This window comes from Coptis chinensis, chromosome 2 (assembly GCF_015680905.1).
Source record: "Coptis chinensis isolate HL-2020 chromosome 2, ASM1568090v1, whole genome shotgun sequence".
Taxonomy (NCBI): Eukaryota; Viridiplantae; Streptophyta; class Magnoliopsida; order Ranunculales; family Ranunculaceae; genus Coptis; species Coptis chinensis.
In genome coordinates, this window is record NC_141457.1 from 51,315,137 (window position 1) to 51,333,522 (window position 18,386).

The window sequence follows — 18,386 nt, forward strand, 5'->3', positions numbered from 1 at the left end:
AATATCTTATTGGACTATATTGGAGAATTGGAGTAGACAAATGTATATGAAAATTATTCAAACGTACATACTAAAAAAGCAAAACTCGAAATAGATCTAGTAATATCCACGTTGTCAAGTCAGCTATGATTATTTACCCATTATTTTACTATGAAAATGAATTACAAGCAACGCCGAGCGAACAATGATAATATTTGAATAATTTTATTATTTTCTGGGTAGCATGTTTATTACTTTATTTCAACATGACTGAAAAACAAAGCAAATTATCATTCACGTTTAAGGTCACTTTACCAAAATGAACCATATTAAATCTGTAAAGTGCAGACGCAACAAACATACCACAATAATAATAAGGGTCTATTTTCCATGTTATCAACATTGCAATTCACAAACATATTTTAATTTACCATATATGAGCCAAACGATGGTCAATACATTTTATTTATTTTTTAGAGTAAATTAAGGAATTAGTAAGTTCTTGCGAATGACCGCGGTTTTTTATTAGAAATATTAAGACTATTAAACTGAAAGGCCACACGAATCGAGGATCGTACCTAAGGAGAAAGTGGCCACATGGTCACATGGATCACATGTTGAGGATTTCATTCCGAAATAATAGACCCAAAAAACCACCAACATTTAAAAAAACACTCTAAATGACATTCGTTGACTTTGTACTTAAAATACAATTGTATCCCTAATAACTAGGGGTGTCTCTTTTTGCCGAATTTCCGATTTTTCCGAAATCCGACCTGAAATTGGTCTGGCTCTGGGTATAGTTTTCATGGGCCGATTTTTCGATTTTCCGATTTTCGAAAATTCCGAAAAAAAAATTGGATCGGATTTGGATATAATTCTAAAATCCGATCCGATCCGAAAATTCCGAAATTTCCGATATTATTGCCAATTTATTCCGAAAATATATCTTCTCTCACTATCCACTTGATTAGATCTCGACCGTTCATTCATTTTCTGGTTTTTTACTTTCAAAAACAAAACAAAAACATAACCTAGCCGTTACTTCCCCTTTCCCCACTTGAATCAATCACTTTAATCATTACACCGTCTGCCATAACAACAATGATATGAAAAAAAATGTCATTGAGTCATACAATGACTTCCAGACTAATCCAAAAGCCAAATTCCAATAGATAATTATGTAAAGCTACTTAGAGTCCAAGACCATAATCCATTATTTATGCAAACACTTCACGCTTCAATTTCCACACACGAAAAAAGATTGGAACATTACAAATACCCAGACCTCAACAGAATGCAATGCTTGCTATTGGTAGCTGCAGGTTCTTTTTCTCGTTTTTTCTTGGATCACTTGTTTGAATGAAAATGGGTTTTCTCAGTAAACAAGTGCGTATTGTTGTTGGTACATTGGTGTTGTGGACATGATTTTCTCTCCCTACAATGAACATTGGTGTATGATATTCCAAAAATAATTGAAAGTAAAGAGATCTTTGAAAATTTACCAAGTATTCTGAAATTTCCGAGTTATTCCAAAATTTCCAAAAGTTTCAAAATTGGAAATATATTTTGAATCCGAAAAAAAATTGGATCGGATTTGGCTAGCATATTAGGTTCCGAAAAAAATTTGGAAAAATTCCGAAGGAGGTTAATCCGATCCGATCCGATCCGATCCGAAGTCACCCCTACTAATAACTAATTACAAAACCCCGGAACTCCTTCATTTCAAAAACTCTCAAAATCGTAATCTCTAATTTTTTAGCCCTAAAAAAAAACCCAAATTTTTTCACAAAACTCAATTTAAATGAAGTTTTTCACAACAAATTTCAAGTTTAAGATCAAGACAACCACAAAATTGTTATTGGTTTCTGAAAAATCGAAGTCAAAGACTATAGTGAAGAAGAAAATAATGAAAAATGGATAAATTGAATTTGATTAACAAGAAGAAAGTGATGTAGATTAACTGTTCATACTATTTTGCATAGATGCGTGTTACTTTAGTTTTCACATAAAAATATAATCCATGGTATGCGCTAATAATTGTGCATACATACCATACAAATGGAGTTGTTGTAGTTGTTTTGTTTCTGGAAATTTGAGGTATACAAATTTGAGTACGTTTGGTATGCACACGTGTTTGTGCATACCAAACATCATGCATACTAATATATGCATTAAAAGAAATTATTATGCATAAGTGTCTGTGCGCATACTACTGCATGTAGACACAGACATCTGTGCATACCAAACATTACAAGAAATGGTATCCATGGGTGCCTCTACATATCACCTTAGGTATACAAATATGTCTATGCATACCAAGCATCACAAGAAAATGGTACGCACATATGTTTGCACATACAATCTTAGGGTATGCACAGGTGTTAGTGCATACCAAGCATCAGAAGAAAATTGTATGCACAATCTGTGCATACCTTCATAATACCCAACGATAAATTCAATTTTGAATTACTTAAAAAAATCAATTCTTTAACGAAACCAACAAAATCTAAACTAAATTGAGATGAAATCTAATAGAGAAAGTAGGCACTAGCTCAATCTTGTGTTCGCTCCATCTATTTTCTCCATTCATTTCTAAAATATAGATAAGGGTAAAATTAGAAAGAATGAAACATAAAAAATCAAGGTCAGTCTTTATTAATAATTAAAATTTGAAATCAGATTTTTCTAGTAATTATACTGTTCTTATCAATGGTTTCAAAGCCCGGCTGGCCGATGGCCTAGCTAGGTTTAAAATCGGAATATGGGGTTTTTTTGGCTTATTTCTTTTCTTGTTACGGCAAATGCCCAGCAATTTGAATACAACTAGTTTTCGAACCCGTCCTACAAACGGGTGGCGTTATATTAGATTATTCTAAATAATATTAGTAACTATACATAGCTATGAGATATGAAAATTATTTTAATCACTCATTCAAATTAAAAGGGAAGTAGCAGACATTGATAAAACTCATTAGTTAATCTCTGATTTTATTTTTGTAATATATATTGATTAGAGCAATTTATCTGTTCAAAGATACCTGTACCTCTCTTTTGGAATTCAATAGTGTATAATGCTGCAAAACATTAACAAAACCCGTATTTATTAATATGTTCATAAAATATTATGACTTTTTAAATTATTTAAAACAGTATAGTATATAGGTTACCTGCCCAAGCCTTCCCAAATTTCTTGCGCTTTTGTAAATCAGTTATCAATTCGTGTAATTTCATCTCAAAAACTCTTGCAACAATATCAGGAAAGTCTTCTGGTTTATAACCAGGAGCTATCATGTCAATACATTTCTGGATTTCTGGCCATTTAAGGTTGCATGTAAAAGTAATGAAGAGATCTGGGGAACCTGTGTGCCTGCATATTGCAATGGCATCTTGATAGTTCAGCACCATGTACCGCGGACCACTGTGAAAGATGAAGGAAAAACTAACCGCTTGCCTACAAAGATTACCGGGCCTCGTGTCACCAAAGAACAACCTGCATCTACTAATCCTTGATACAATTCTGCCCGAATCATTTGTTGATTATTTTGAACCCAATCCATTATATTTTGTTCAACAGCTGTATAAGCATCTACACAAAGTTGTTGTCTCAATTTTTTCCCACGAACTATAGTCTGGCCTTCATTGCGTCTGAGTTGTAATCTAAAAGCATAATAGTCTCTCATGCTAATATTTTTTCTTTTTCCAACTACTGCATTGTTTCTACATGGAATGTCAAGTCTGTATCCATCTTCAGCATGGGGGAACAAAAGTGGATATTGCATTGCCATGAAACTTGGTAGCAATTCGTTGATTCTCTTCAAGCCAAATCCTTTCTTGTCCAGAATAACATCTCTGTGCTCGTTAAATTCATCACCATTGCCAACGATTAGACCAGCTATCTCTTTTGATGATGGCAAATTATAAAGTCTTCTATCTTTTTGTCTTCTATTAATCAATTGTATGCTGACGTCAGCCACATAACATTCTTTAAATCTATCCCTTGCCATTCTATAAGTCTTGGTGAGTTCGTTGGTAACATTCAACATATTTATCAATCCTTGAACAATGCTAGAATCTAAAGCATATTTTGGATTCCTCTTAACAATTTTCTTACTAAGAGAGTTCAACCTGTGGGCCATTTCATTTTCAGTATCATGTATGTACAACTGTGCAAACCTTGGACGTACTCCTTCAGCTTGAAGCAATGTTCCAATTTTGTGGTGATTTTGCCCTTTTATTTTATAAACAAAAGGTGCATTTCCATCATTAATTGAGCTCTGAACTTGTCCACCAGTAGATGTGATCGAACGCGAACATTGAGTTGTAAATGCTGATGTTTTCCATGTAATTTAACGATTACAAAATTCTGACAACATATGGAGGCAATTGAACCTTTCCATTCTGACAACATATGGAGAATTTAAGATTAATAGGTTTTTTGCTCCTATCATTCCTTTTTTCGTACTAGACAATAGCTCCACAGTGAGAACATATGGATGTTGGACATCCAAAATCCAAAGGCTCAAAACAACTTCCTGCAAGGCAAAAAGTTAATTAAAATTAAAGAATTTAATTATAATAAGAATATAAAACATTGCTGTAAGAAAATTACTTTTATGTGAGACATCTATTCCACGTGAAATGGAAACTTCAGTTTCATTGTCCACTTCAATGTCGGAATCTGATCCACTCATTTGTGATAGGTAATCATCATCACTTTCATCGTCAATGTAATTATCGTTTCCAATGCTCTTCAAATTCAACGCATCTCTTTTCGTTTAGCTCTATTTATTTTAGCTTCTTCTTCACTTGTTCCGGGCATAAATATTGTTTAAAAAATAATAATATGTCATTTAATAAAGTATTTGATGCTATAAGAACAATAAATTGAATACATAAGAAGAAAATATTTACCAAAACGCGTTTCATTCTACTAAGACGATTAGATTTATAACTTCTCTTCGTTTTTCCTCCTCTGTTTTCTTTTTGACCGGGTAGACTTTGTAGTTGTTGTTTTTTCTAACTGATACTTGATCTTTGACACGCAATTTAAGAGTAATATTAGTATGATGAATATATAAAGTACTTGTCAGAATTGTTGTAAGTTAAGACATACTTTCTTGTGAAGGAACAATGTCACCAGAAGTATCTTCCATATTATTAGGCTTGGTCTTCTTTGGAGAAATTTGAATCTCTACTTGAATTTCATCCGAATCTTTCTCTGCGTTAATGAATGCTTTTCTTTTCAACTTAGCACGCATGTTGCGAAACCAAGTAACTATGTTTTTTTCTGAAACATTACCGTGTTGATTTAGTTCAGCTTTCAAATTGTTAATTATCTCTTTATTTGGACTTCCATTGAATTGATCAAATACTTGATGCAGTTTTTCAAGTTGGATTGTTGTTGGTGTCCATCGCTTTCTGCTGGATAAATTCTTGTCAACCGAAATCATGTAGAACAGAATACTGCTGGAAGCCTGGAAAGAAAAGGAGTCAGTTAAAGCAAAGAATCAAACAAATATGTGAATTTAGTGATATTTCTTGTGCATGTGGTAGTGTTACTTACTTGTTTATCTATTATTAGGTGCTGGACTTCTAATCTCTCAAACTCTTCTATATCCAAGAGTTGAAAGAATTCTTGGTCCTATCATGGTTGCTTGCATTGCAGCAGTATGTTATCAAGATCTTTTTCTTTCTTGTTTTGGAGTTTGTCTTTATTTTTAACATGGATAACTAAGAACTTTGATAGGACTTTGAATTTTGTAGAGGTTGAAGAGGTTGAAAAAGCTGAGAACTGAGATGCCAGGAGGGTGTTCTTTCAATTTGAATTGCTACATGAATATTCTCTGGACAACCAGTGTTGCACTATCAAAGCTACATTCTCTGGTGGAACTCCGGTTCCAGAATTGTTTGTGTTGCAATGATACTGGACCATGTTCTAAATCATCCATTGAAAAATTATTCTTGCTTCTAACTCTAGTTATTTGGATCATCTAGGAAATTGTTCTCCTGGTAGACCATCCCTTGCTAATGACGGTCGAGAAACTCAAAATTCACAATATCATCTTAGAGAGGGAAGATTTAGGCATTTATTTTTGGATGCCTTGATTATGGGCCAGAATCCCCTTGAAAACCCAACCGAGGAATCATCCGATGATAGTGAAGTGGAATTTTCAAGTCCACAACAGAGACCGGGATTAGACGATCTATTGTCCAATATGTTTCCTGAGTTGTACACATACCGCATGGAGAAATGAGGTATAGTACATTCGATTATTTCAGCAGAACTATATACAACATTGCATTTGGCTGATGGATCTTTTTTTTTGGTTGGCAGGAAAACTCCAGCATGTTCTTTCCTGCAGAAGGATCGGTTTTGGTTGGCCCATTCAATTCAAGACAAACTGTAGGTGATGCAGATGCTGCTTCAAAGAAATATGTGCCACATCATCCTTCTCCAATTTGTTTTGAGAAACACTACAGAGAATACATGGTAGCATCTTTGCCTCGTTTGGAAGTTTTGGACAACTTGTCCATAACCGATACTGAGATAGAGAGCCGCCAAAGTTATCTCGTGCTTTCGATTACTATGAATGCTTACCTTACAACCGGCGAGCAAGGAGAATCTTGTTAGTATATTGCGAAGCGTGAGAAAGGATCATTTATATAGGCGGTCGAGACAATGTTCCAATGTAAAGTCACAATTTCCTCTTCTTAAAAGTCAATATTTCTTCTCCATGTCAATTTCTGCCGCTAAAGTGGGTTCTTCAAATGGCCGCCTATTGATCCGGTGCCAAAGCTAAGCAAAAGAATCGGGAAGAAATTAAAAGATTTCGGCCCAAGGCAATTTGAGTACCATCCATCGATCCTAGTCTCATGGTTTTGGTACTTTGGATGGTGAAATAGTTGCCATGAACCATGAGAATGGAAGTGTTGTTGGTTATAGGTCTTGTAAACACCGAACAATGTGGTAGCTCTGTTGGCTTAAAAGACATCCATCAAAGGTTTGTGAACAACTTGTGATCTATATAATGATCTACATAACAGTTATAAGAAATTTTGTTGTTTAGCACTCATTATAATTCGGACACCCTCTTTGTTTAAGCAGAAATCCCTAGTTTAAAGGAGATATCTATGTTTTTGAGGCTATTGACCAACTCAAGGAGGAATTTTATCATGCTAAATGCAAATGCGTGAGACACAATCCACTGTAGTACACTTTTGGAAATCTCGCAACTGGTAGCCAACCTTACTATATTACTTCCGAGTATCCGACCTCCTTCGTTCTATTGAATGAGGTGTATCATCTTACTATGATATAACCCGTTGAATTTGCATAGGAGATCTTAATGTAGCACATCGGATCATGACCTATGACGTGCATCCGTGCTTTCTAGTTCCTTTGTTTATAGTTTAAACCGTTGTTGAATGTTTGGTAGACATGTTGATGTTTAGAATTTTTCTTCCTTCTTTGCTCAAATTCGAGTTTTCTTATCCGTAAAACGAAAAGGCTTGTAGATTTTTTAACTTTATGAATCCTTGCGACATTATTTTGATTTAATTGAAATAACAGACTCATTCTTTAGGGTCGATAATGGCTCCTTGAAAGTATATGATGTTAGTCGAATGCTCCCAACAGTTACAAAAATACACTGCTGTGTGATTAAAAATACTAACCTTCAATGGAAAGAATTTGGAGTCCTTTCAAAGATGGTGTACCAGGGAAAAACCTTTAGTCCAGGAAAAAAAACGAACCTTCAGTAGAAGAAAGTGGAAGGAATTCGTAAACCTTTCAATGATGGTGTGTGCTTTGTGAATATTGATGTCTTTATATATATTTTAATATGACAGCAGTTGTATATCATAAGAATTCTGTTGTTGATCCATTAACTAATTCGTATCCATATCTATTAACTAATCCATATCCATATACAATAACTAATACATATCAATTAACTAATCCATTATAGCACTATAGCACGGAATAAGTTGTGCATTTTAATGGATCACAACAAAGCAAAATTATGCATTAGGGTATCTTTTTTGGTTTGGATGTTTCACTGCATATATGCATGGTGCTAGATCATCATTTTGCATACACTAATGATTTTCCGAGCTTAGGGTGAAATTATGTGATCAGTTTGGTGGTCATTTCTTCATCTTGAAGAGATATGGATCACAACAAAGCAAAATTATGCATTACGGTATCTTTTTTGGTTTGGCTGTTTCGCTGCATATATGCATGGTGCTAGATCATCATTTCGCATACACTAATGATTTTCCGAGCTTAGGGTGAAATTATCTGATCAGTTTGGTGATCATTTCTTCATCTTGAAGAGATATGATTTTGTATAGAGATTTGAACAATGTGGTTTTTTATTTTCTTTTAGTCATGCTTGTAACATGGCCTGTAGTAGCCATTGTCAATTGGTATAAATTCAAATTCATGAACTCCTAGTAAGAGAATGTGACATTTTTTTTTTTCCGAGTCTAGATGCTTTCATTTATCATTTTGCCATAACACCGGAAATCTTCATCTGTTTAACTTATATCGATGCTGACTTTTGACACTCTGCGGTGTTTGACGCTTATCATATGCTCTCAAGTCTATAACATCAAATGTTCTACTTAGAATTTGTAGAAAAGCGTGGTCTTTTGTCTTTTTATTTTATTTGTAGGTAATGGAACTATGTAACGATAAGTGCCAAATGTTGATTCACTATTTATAGCCTTCCAATTGTTTAGGAATTAGGACCACCAAAATCTACAATTACTATTTGAATTTTGAAGTCGTAACATAAATAAGCCCCAATTTTATCCCCGGTAATAATGTGGGTCCGCCATCGATTAAAGGAGGATCTCTCAACTCCGTCTCTAGTTGGTCAGATAATGATAACCTTTTTCTTGAATTCTCATTCTGCAAGTTCCATTAATGAAATGCACGATCTGAAGCGACATATATTCAACTAATGTTACCATTTGACCCTGCAAAATTCGAAAGGAAGAACCGTGAGATCCATGAAACTTTACATGTCATTTTAATTTCACCAAGCATTACAAAAATATTTCTGGTGGGTAAATTGAGAAACACTCGTTTCAATTGGAGGTTTTCATTCTCATAAAACAATAGGATTGGAACTCGACAGACAACATGACACATAATAGGAATCATTCAGGAATTATTGTACTTTTGACAGGATAAGTTTGAATCAAATGATGTCAAAACAAAGTTAGGGGTCTCTTCCCTCCACCTTGGTGATAGGACTTGACTTGAGACCCAAAACCGTAGCAGTTCATCGGCTTAAGAGGTGGGATCAATGGCTAAATGTGCTGTCTTTCTTCAATATGACCAAATCTCTTGAGACTTGAAACTTCCATCACGTTTGAAAGAATCTTCAATCTTTTTTTTTGCTTGTAACGTGTAATTTAACAGGCTAACATCATGAAGGACAGAGTGCAACTGTGCAAGTTCCCAATGTAGAAATTCATAATCAGCAAAACAAAGCATTGCAGTTTGGTAGTGAAATTAATTTACTTGGGACTTAAGTAATGGTTATAAGAACAAAATATATGAGATAAACTAACCTCAGCTAATTCTTTCTGACTATTGGCTTGCCATAGTTAGGTCCATATATACGACCCTCTTTCTCAACTCCTCAAGAAAGGGAATTCCTGAGGTTGCAAAGAAGATACCGCAATTCCAAATCCAAGATGTGCCTGCAAATTTCCTACTTGATGAATCTGAAAGAGATACCTAGTCTCGAGCAAAGGAAATAGATAAGATGAACTGACCTGAAGTATCTCCATCTTCATACTTGTCTGTCATAGTTGAGTCGACTGAAGGTGCAACTGTCTATCAGTTTTCACCTGTAATTAATTTATGGTTTTTTATTTTCTTAACAATATGGGAATGAAGTTTAATAATATAACCAGTTCTAACTGTAAAATGTTATGGTAGGTCAGTTGTCTTGTGCAATGACATCCATGAACTCCCTTATTTGGTTTGCCTAAACAGTAGTAGGCTCTTATTATATTTTGTTAGTTGATTATCATACCTCATTCTTGGCATCCCGAATTCAAACACTTTTATGTGTCTTCCCTCTATGAGGTATCTCAAATTCGCGGGTTGATTTGAAACCTTAATTATTAGGAGATTGCTTGCGCAGTGTCCCTTTTACCTAGCCTTACTGATTTTCATCCACCCATCTGGTTGGATAAATGTGGGTGGCATGAAGGCAAGGGTGTAGATACTCCACTTAATCCTGTAATTTATTCATCTTTTTAAAATTTATGTGTTTATTCTAGGCATCTGTGTGTGTGTGTGTGTGTGTGTGTGTGTGTGTGTGTGTGTGTGTGTGTGCGTGCGTGCGTGCCGATAAGGTTGTGGGGCTCTGGCTGTCGGTTTGCAGTGAATTACAACTTGTAAAGCACTTAAACATTTCTGTTCAAAAAAGCCTATATAACTTTGTATAATGCTAGGGTAGTCTCTACTAGTTCCTCGAGCTCTCTGATAAACAATACCTTAGAATTTGCAATAAACTTTTGACAATAAGAAAAAGCCCAATACATTAAAACTCCTATAACCAAAATCCACTGAGCATATGCTCCTATGTTGCACGGGTACGACTGAGACACGGCAAGGACACTCCGGAGACACGACATTTTTAGTTAAGAATTATGCTCCTATTGCACACAAACAAATGTAGAATAAACCACTTGCTATGTTAAGATTTCCTTCCCTTTGTCTTATGTAGAGGATTCAACCATCTTTCAAGAACAAATTTAAGTTTTTCCATGAAAATCTAAATTTGTATAGCTCACAATCATAGTTTCACATGATTTCACATATAAATACCTCATGGAATTGACTATCTCTAGGCATACTTGACCTTTATGAATTAAACAAAGTCATCATCATTATTCAATAATTTATAAGCACATTTCATAAGCAATTAAGCCTTGATCTCTCTTAACTTTCTAATGCCGACTTCATGTTCAGCCTAAGCTACACACTTTTCTCAACATGCCTCTGAACACAGAGAGAACGGGAATGTTTTGAAAGTAGTTGAACTGTCACGCGAACAGGATGCAAATGAGCAGTTAAGGGGAGCATGCTTAGCTGAGGATTCCCCTGAATATGATGATTGTGAGAATAATAAGATGGCTGTACCAAATCCCAAGTTAGATGGCACTGAGAAGAAAACAGGAACACTTGAAGAGACGATTCTGAGAAGAGAAAGATAAGAGGTGTTCAACAAAAACTTCGGTTACTTCGGATTGTAAGGAGAGAAAGAAAAGCATCAAAGAAGCTTTTTTGGGAGGGGCCGTGTGTTGAGAATGGTATGAATGCGAAAGTAATTCAGCCCGATTGGTGAGGAATATAAAACAATCAAATCAAAAAGCGCAGACCAAGACATAGAAAGGAAAGAGACAAAACTTAATGGAACTAGCTGGAAAGGAAGAAAGAGAAAAAGAAGAAGGAAGGCTGCTAAAAGAAAGAGAGCAGGGAAAAAGACCGTTTGAGAAAATTAGAAGAGGATATACAAAGGGAAAGAGAAAAAGATAGAATGGTCTGTTGAAGGGCAACTTCGCTGGCTCGCGAGAGGGCGATATATTGAGGCTCATGAAAGGGCGAGAAAGGGCTGCTATGGAGAGAGCTACTGCTGAAGCTCGTCAAAAGAGCAATGGCGGCAGAGGCTCGTGAAAGATTAGAGAAAGCATGTCGAGAGACTCAAGAGAAGTCATTAGGTGAGAAGGCTTCTACGAATCCGCACTTCGGGCGAGCTGCATCGAGATAGCAACTGCGCAGAGGCTCGGGAGCGTCTTCTGCAGAAGGGTTGCTATGGAGGCAAGAGAACGATAGAAAGATCCGTTTCGAGAAATTTTCTCACGACTTCCGAGAGATAGCGACCGAGGCACGCTTCTTTTTCTCGTGAGCATAACTATTTTAGATTATTTTTTATTTTCAATTCGAAAGTATGAATGTTATGCATATTCTTCTTTATTCTTTTCTTGAAATGATTTATTATAGGATATGAGGGATGCACGCTTCAAGGCTCAAGTTCTTTCAAGATTTCACGTAGATATTCAAGTTCTACACCTCATGGTGGTGAGTAACTTTGTTAATCTTGCATCCGATTTTTCGGACAACAAAGATCTGCCTTTTACTTCATTTGTCCACTTCTTCGTTGTTCTAATTAATATCTATTCGAGATTATTTCTAAGCTCTAACAAATATGTATTTCCAAATCAAGCTTCGCTCTTGAAAAATCTCAAGCAAATGAAGTTGAATCAGCTCGAGGAGGTGTAAAGCTAGGTTAGAGACACAAAACTAACGTTGTTTCGTTTGTGTTAATTCCTGCAGAAATGCCATGTGCATTGCCTTGTAAGAGGACCAAGTGCAATCACAAAGACAACACGAGGTCTCGGAAGCCACGACACCGCGGGCTTTACCTTCTTGGGTTGTAGGATCACTAGCATAGGGACTACCATCTTAGGAAGGTCCTTATTCTAGGGTGGCGTTTTATTATGAGTTTCATGTCTAGTCTTTGTACTTCTTCAAGGATGGGATGATCAGGTGAGCCGAAAGCAATCATAGGTACGCCCAAACTAATCCCAGATTTCTACTTTGTGTAGGTAAAAGTCCCTACAGCGTTTAATGATTCATCCTCATTGGTCAAAGGGAACTGTCGAGAGAATGGACTTCCAGCTTCTTGATGAGATGAAGAGGAAGAAAGTAAGGTGCACAATGGTGACTTACAGTATAATAATTTATGGACTATGTCGTGGCGGGGATTTCTCATGAGCTAATGAAGTTCTAAAGGAAATGGTTGCAGGTGGTCTGAAGCCAAATGCTCAGATATACACAACTCTTATTTGATGACATATGCATCAGAGGACAAACATCCTAATGAATAATTTGTGAAAGTAAAAAATAAAGAAAATTTTATCGACGTCCTGCTGTTGGCATCAAACATATTTCAAATAAAAAACAAATATGTATGACATTTTATCCTATGTTTCATTACAACTCTTTGATTATATAATTTGTAATGGCTGAGTCTGCCCAATATGATCTATTTGAATCTATACAATCGATTGTAATTCTTCTTTTTGTATGTTTCAACACAATTATCATGGGCGTGACACTGCAGTACATTATAGAGTAAAAAATAATTTGCTACAAACGGGTTCGTAGCAATCTCATATAACGGGTTCGTAGGAATATGAAATTAAGGATGTCAATTTGGATGATTAGACCGAAACAGTATAAAAATTCACATGCACGTCGCAGGATGAATCCACAGGAAGTTATAAATTTAGTTTAACCAGTGAAAACATGAAGATATCAATAGATGCCACAGGTCTATATAGTCAATCTAAGTTTTTAACCAGTCCAAAATTAGAGTTACCAAGTTATCAAAAAAATTGGTTGAAGTGTAAGAGACCAAGTGCAAGTTAGAAGCAGCTAAAAAATGTCGATCCGCAAGTGTGGACGACTGTTTAAGTTGTCCATTTCCCAAAAAGAGAAACAAAAAACCGCGTAAAGGGGATTTATCCAAAAAAAATCCCAATTGTCATAAAAAGTTGATCCTTATTAGATCAATGTTCAACTTAATACCTTCTCAATATGAGTAATGAATATACATGCAATTTATTTTTTAACATTTCAAAGAGTTATGCAAGACATTTTTGGGTATCTACGGCTAATAAAGGTAAATGCTGGAGCACCGAGGTCCATCATTTATTTTTCGTTTCATGTCATTTTTCAATATACAGTTTAATTTCTATCCACGATGGATTTCCCTAAAACAACAAAACTTCAAAACACTCCAACTATCCAACAGGAAGTCAAAACCACACCTTAATAAGTTTCTTAGACAAATGAGAAAAAAGACCATACCTACCTCGACTGTTTGCTTTATTCTCTCCTATACGCAAACCACTTCAATAAGTTAGTATCGTATTCTGCACTTCCTCAACTCTGAAGTTGAGAAACCATCTGTTCGTTGCTAGCTCTCAATATATTGCTATGAATCAGCATGAGTACCTAGCTGTAAGACATTTCAATATCTCCATAAATGGTGCCTTCATATTAAGATAGTGATTTGATCAAAAATAAAATGGAAAAAAAGATTATAAAACCAAACAAACATGTCAAGCACTCACATAGTGTAATATACAATTTAAAATTAGTACACATGACATTTAATATTTAAAATGAATACTGAGATGTGATATACCTTGGATATACCCTTCCTTTTCTTGTCAAGCTTCTCCTTCTTAGCCTTAACACACTCCACCTCGGCAAGAAGTGCCATCCTCCTAGCAGTCTTAGCATACGGGTTCACATGTATGCACGTGGCGGAGACTGTTGGAAAGCAGAAGAGATCCTCAAGGGGCTATAGAAAGCTAAATTGAAACCAGACCTTGTATCTTACAACTATGTGATCAAAGGACCAATCTAGGAGGTCGTCTTCAATTCATTATTAATTGGTCTAACAACGACTCAGCGTGTGAATGAGTGAGAGGAGAAGTAAGAGGTTTTGGGGTTTTGAATGAGTTAGCGGAGAAGAAAGAGGACCTTGGATTTTCGTTTTAATTTTGATTGACTCTTCTTAGTTTTCGCAGACTCTTCTTCTCTTTCTTTATCCGATACATGACATTCTTGTACACCTGCAAAGACAAATTCTTCTGTCTTTTCAGTGTTTCCTTGTTTCTCTTCTCTCCTTCCATATACAACACCAAAAATCCACTATCCAAACGCAGGTCCTAAAAACACATATCGAAGAAGAAAAAGTAACAATTAACTTGAGATCATTCATCGACTGGAGAAATTGTATGGATTCAACTACACTAAAGCAAAACCTTTTGCCTTTCAAAATCTGTTAAACATTAAGGATTGAGAAGAGATAGAAATCAATTTCTAGAGAAAAGAGAAGGAATATGTGAATTGCCATCTTTTCTCGTAATATGTTATTAGTCGACAATTTTCCGGTTTTTTTTTTTTTTTTTTTTTTTGTGAGAGAGTTTGGGGTTTTTGTTGGGGTTTACCTCTTCTCGTTAGTGGAGAAAGACCGGCACAAAAAGAGTAGATCAATTTTTTGGCTCCTGATTTCAATTAATTAGCTCTCCCTATTTTATCATAATTAGTTTTGACCACGTGGACACTCTCAAAACTCTCCCTCAATTAATGAGGGGAGAGCTATAATATATATATAGAGAAGTATCCATTCCGATTTTTATCGAAAAGAAACAAGTATCCATTCCATTCAGTATACAGTGTCAACATAATTTTACGGTTCTAAGGTTCTACCCAAGGCGGTTCGCTAATCGCTATAAGACGAGTACATGTGTTTTTCGTTGAAAAATCATATTAGAGTGAGGTGGGATCCAGGACTCAGATATTAGAGTGGGACATCTCCTTTTGATTATCGAAAAAAAAAATAAAAAACTTCAGGTCCTTTTCACCAATTGGTCGTGAATCACATGTTTTCCCACTTGCCAGGTAATTTTATTATTCTTCTAATGGCAATTGACTTCAAGCTGATGTTACATAATTTATTACATTTAGATCTAATATATTATTCATTATAATATATTAAAATTTAAAAAAGAATTTGCGAGAAGGTTCGATGTCAACTTCAGTGGTTAGTCACCATATAGTGCGGTAGCGAGAGCGGGATCCGGAGAGTGCATGAGCGCCAATATATGTTGAATAATATATTTTATATAAGTATTATAATAGGGATTAATCAAGTAATTTTTTAATTAAAAACCAAAAAAAAATATTGTCATAATTTTTTATATAAAAAAGAAGGTTAAACTGATGTGAGTATGTCATATCTTTGACAGTGTTACATCTTTTATAGGAAAGTGTGGGGCCCAAAAGACCCCCATCCAATAGTAAGTAATCATTTTCACCAATATATATATATATATATATATATATATATATATATATATATATATATATATATATATATATATATTTTTTTTTTTATTTATTGGAAAGCGAGGTTGTTATCGAGGTCCCCTACCCCTTTTTATTATAAATAAAAGATCTGTTACAGCTTGTTACATTCTTACATATTGTTTCCCCACTGAATCATCGTGGATGATTTTCATTACATCCTCAGGGAATGAATTAAAATCTATTTCTATATAGTTCTCTGTGGGTATAGTACTAGCAAGTGCGTCTGCTAACTTGTTGGCTTCTCTATAAACATGTCTGATGTCAAACTCTTCTAGCTGCTCTCTCATTTGACTGATGCTTCTCATCATCTTTTCTGCTTGCCAAGGATATTGGCCCTCATTCTGTAGAAAGGATATCACATTTGTTGAATTAGTTTGTGCATGAATGTACCTGAAGCCATGATCAATAGCCATTCTCATTCCTTGCTCAACACCTTGCAACTCTATTAGCGCTATAGATTGCTTGCTCGACCTTCCCTTTCTTGCCGTTTTCACCTGCCCATGCTCATTTCTGATTACACGCCCATCCACCTATCGACCCTTGCAAAGCGCCATCGATTACTCAAGTTAAGGATTCCTTGTTTGCTTTCGTTCCCATTTGTAATGCCTCTGCTTTGCCTCGCCTTGTGTGTACTTCCACATTCCATGTGTCTTGAAAGTATTGTTTTTCGCCCCTCATCCATCATGATTGCCATTGCTTGAAGTTTCGTTTTCACATCGCATAATATGAGTTGCACTACCTGCGTGTGTGTCATTTGTTTGTTTTCAAATATTCTCTCATTTCACGATTCCTCCAAATCCAATAGATGTAGCCATTCCGCACCGACCTTTAGCGAATCCTGTTTGCCCTTTGCCTGGCTGTCATTCTCTGAACCCACTCAGTTTCCTCGCGCCAAGTTCCAGCTTTTGAACTCTGCTGATCCCCATTGTCGCTAACAGCCCTTGCCATACTGCCATCGAATAAGAGCACTCATGAAACAAATGCTCTTCAGTTTCGATCTCTGTCCAGCACATTATACAGCTGTCGGTGTCCACTTTCTTCCACTCCTTCAGCTTGTCTAGTGTTTTGAGCCCTCTATGCAGCGCCATCCAACTTATAAAGGAGTGTCTCGGTATTCGATTAGTATACCAAACCAGTCGATACCATGCTACTGATGGTCTCATCCCTCGCAGCCCATCATAAGTATCTTTCAAACTATACTCTCCCTGAATCGTGGCAGTCCATACAATTTTATCATCTCCACCCATTATTTCTACTTCGTCTTTTGCTTCTTTAGCTACCTCTCCTATCTGATTTTCTATGTATTCTGGAAACCTCCATTCCCCTTGTTGTATAAAATCAGAAACTTGGGCATTGAGATGTCCACTTGAGCTATAAGTGAGAGCTTGCGGAAACTTATCTTTTAGAATTCCTCTTGGGTGCCATGGGTCAAGCCAAAATCTCGTATTTCTGCCATCTCCGATCTGATATGTGGCCACTTGCGCTGCTTCCTTTCTCCCTTTAAGCAGATTTCTCCAACTCCATGAGCAATCACTAGGTATTTCTAGGTGCCAGAAATTCCTACCTTTGATTAAGTTCTTGTGAACCCAGTCCACCCATAAGTTTTCTGCTTTTGTCACTAGCTTCCAAATATGCTTCATGTTGGATGCTTGATTCACCTTCGAAGATCCCTTATGCCAAGGCCCCCTTCCTCATACGGATAACACAAACTCTCCCATCCTATCAATGCATGTGGATCGAGTACAATCGGGCCCCCCCCATAGAAAGTTCCCCGCACAACTGTTTATATCATCAATAGTCTTACGAGGTATAATAAAAAGCGAAGCAAACCGATTACACACTCAGTTATTTAGTCTTTGCTTTAATCAACTGCAATCTCCCCTTCCAGATCAGATTCCCCTTCCACTCGTAACTTTGGAGACTTTGGAGACTAGCGATTTGTATGTGGGTTCTCGATCTTGTAGTTATCAAAGGCAGCCCCAAGTATTTCACAGGTAGTTCACCTTTTGGGAACTGTAGCACCCCTTCAATCTCTGTACAAATCAACTCATCTACTCCGGCAAAGAAAACTTGACTTTTCTGAACATTTACTTCTAGGCCAGTGCATCCCCTAAACTTGTTCAGATTCTCTCTCAGCTTTATGGCTGTTAGTGTATCTCCATGCATGAAAGCCACCAGGTCATCTGCAAAAGATAAGTGAGTGATAATCGGATTTATACATTTATGATGTAATTTGTACTAGTTTTGTGTGACACTGTGGTGCATAATTTCCGAGAACAAGTCCATCACTAGTACAAACAAGTAAGGAGACATGGGGTTTTCTTGTCTAATTCCTCTTCGGCCTTTAAAATACCCATATGGCGCTCCGTTGATCATGATAGAATAAGTAGCTATTTCCACACATACTCTCACCCATTCAATAAATTTCTGG

The 18,386-nt window shown here is 36.1% G+C and overlaps 1 protein-coding gene and 2 long non-coding RNA genes across 8 annotated transcripts; 1 reads left to right on the forward strand and 2 right to left on the reverse strand.

Moving 5' to 3' along the window:
• Nucleotides 1-1,013: 1,013 nt before the first annotated feature.
• Nucleotides 1,014-4,673, reverse strand: LOC147516448 (uncharacterized). The gene is made up of 6 exons (XM_086593275.1): nucleotides 4,605-4,673; nucleotides 4,445-4,514; nucleotides 3,427-4,309; nucleotides 3,150-3,349; nucleotides 3,021-3,056; nucleotides 1,014-1,069 (listed from the first exon to the last, which is right to left on the reverse strand). Exons 1-6 carry the CDS (start codon nucleotides 4,671-4,673, stop codon nucleotides 1,014-1,016), a joined length of 1,314 nt encoding a protein of 437 aa, XP_086449401.1.
• A 559-nt stretch (nucleotides 4,674-5,232) lies between these two features.
• Nucleotides 5,233-5,920, forward strand: LOC147516449 (uncharacterized). Its single transcript, XR_015213662.1, has 3 exons — nucleotides 5,233-5,471; nucleotides 5,564-5,649; nucleotides 5,746-5,920. It is a non-coding gene; the product is annotated as an uncharacterized LOC147516449 (long non-coding RNA).
• A 2,759-nt stretch (nucleotides 5,921-8,679) lies between these two features.
• Nucleotides 8,680-15,169, reverse strand: LOC147516450 (uncharacterized). Of its 6 annotated transcripts, none has more exons than XR_015211041.1 (6): nucleotides 14,223-15,027; nucleotides 13,887-14,033; nucleotides 9,772-9,846; nucleotides 9,565-9,696; nucleotides 9,231-9,439; nucleotides 8,928-8,964 (listed from the first exon to the last, which is right to left on the reverse strand). It is a non-coding gene; the product is annotated as an uncharacterized LOC147516450 (long non-coding RNA). The 6 variants fall into 6 exon arrangements; XR_015211042.1 differs by lacking the exon at nucleotides 8,928-8,964 and adding an exon at nucleotides 15,034-15,169 and having other exon boundaries at nucleotides 9,045-9,439; nucleotides 14,223-14,751; XR_015211043.1 differs by lacking the exon at nucleotides 8,928-8,964 and having other exon boundaries at nucleotides 9,045-9,439; nucleotides 14,223-14,751; nucleotides 14,848-15,027.
• Between the last annotated feature and the right edge of the window lie 3,217 nt (nucleotides 15,170-18,386).

What these genes read in the sequence shown, in the direction of transcription:
- LOC147516448 (XM_086593275.1), bottom strand. Translation starts at nt 4,673, where the DNA reads ATGAGTGGATCAGATTCCGACATTGAAGTGGACAATGAAACTGAAGTT. An exon ending in ATTTGGGAAGGCTTGGGCAG is followed by an intron (nt 3,057 to 3,149) that starts GTAACCTATATA and finishes AATGTTTTGCAG; the next exon opens with CATTATACACTATTGAATTC. An exon ending in ATTCCAAAAGAGAGGTACAG is followed by an intron (nt 1,070 to 3,020) that starts GTATCTTTGAAC and finishes TTGTTATGGCAG; the next exon opens with ACGGTGTAATGATTAAAGTG.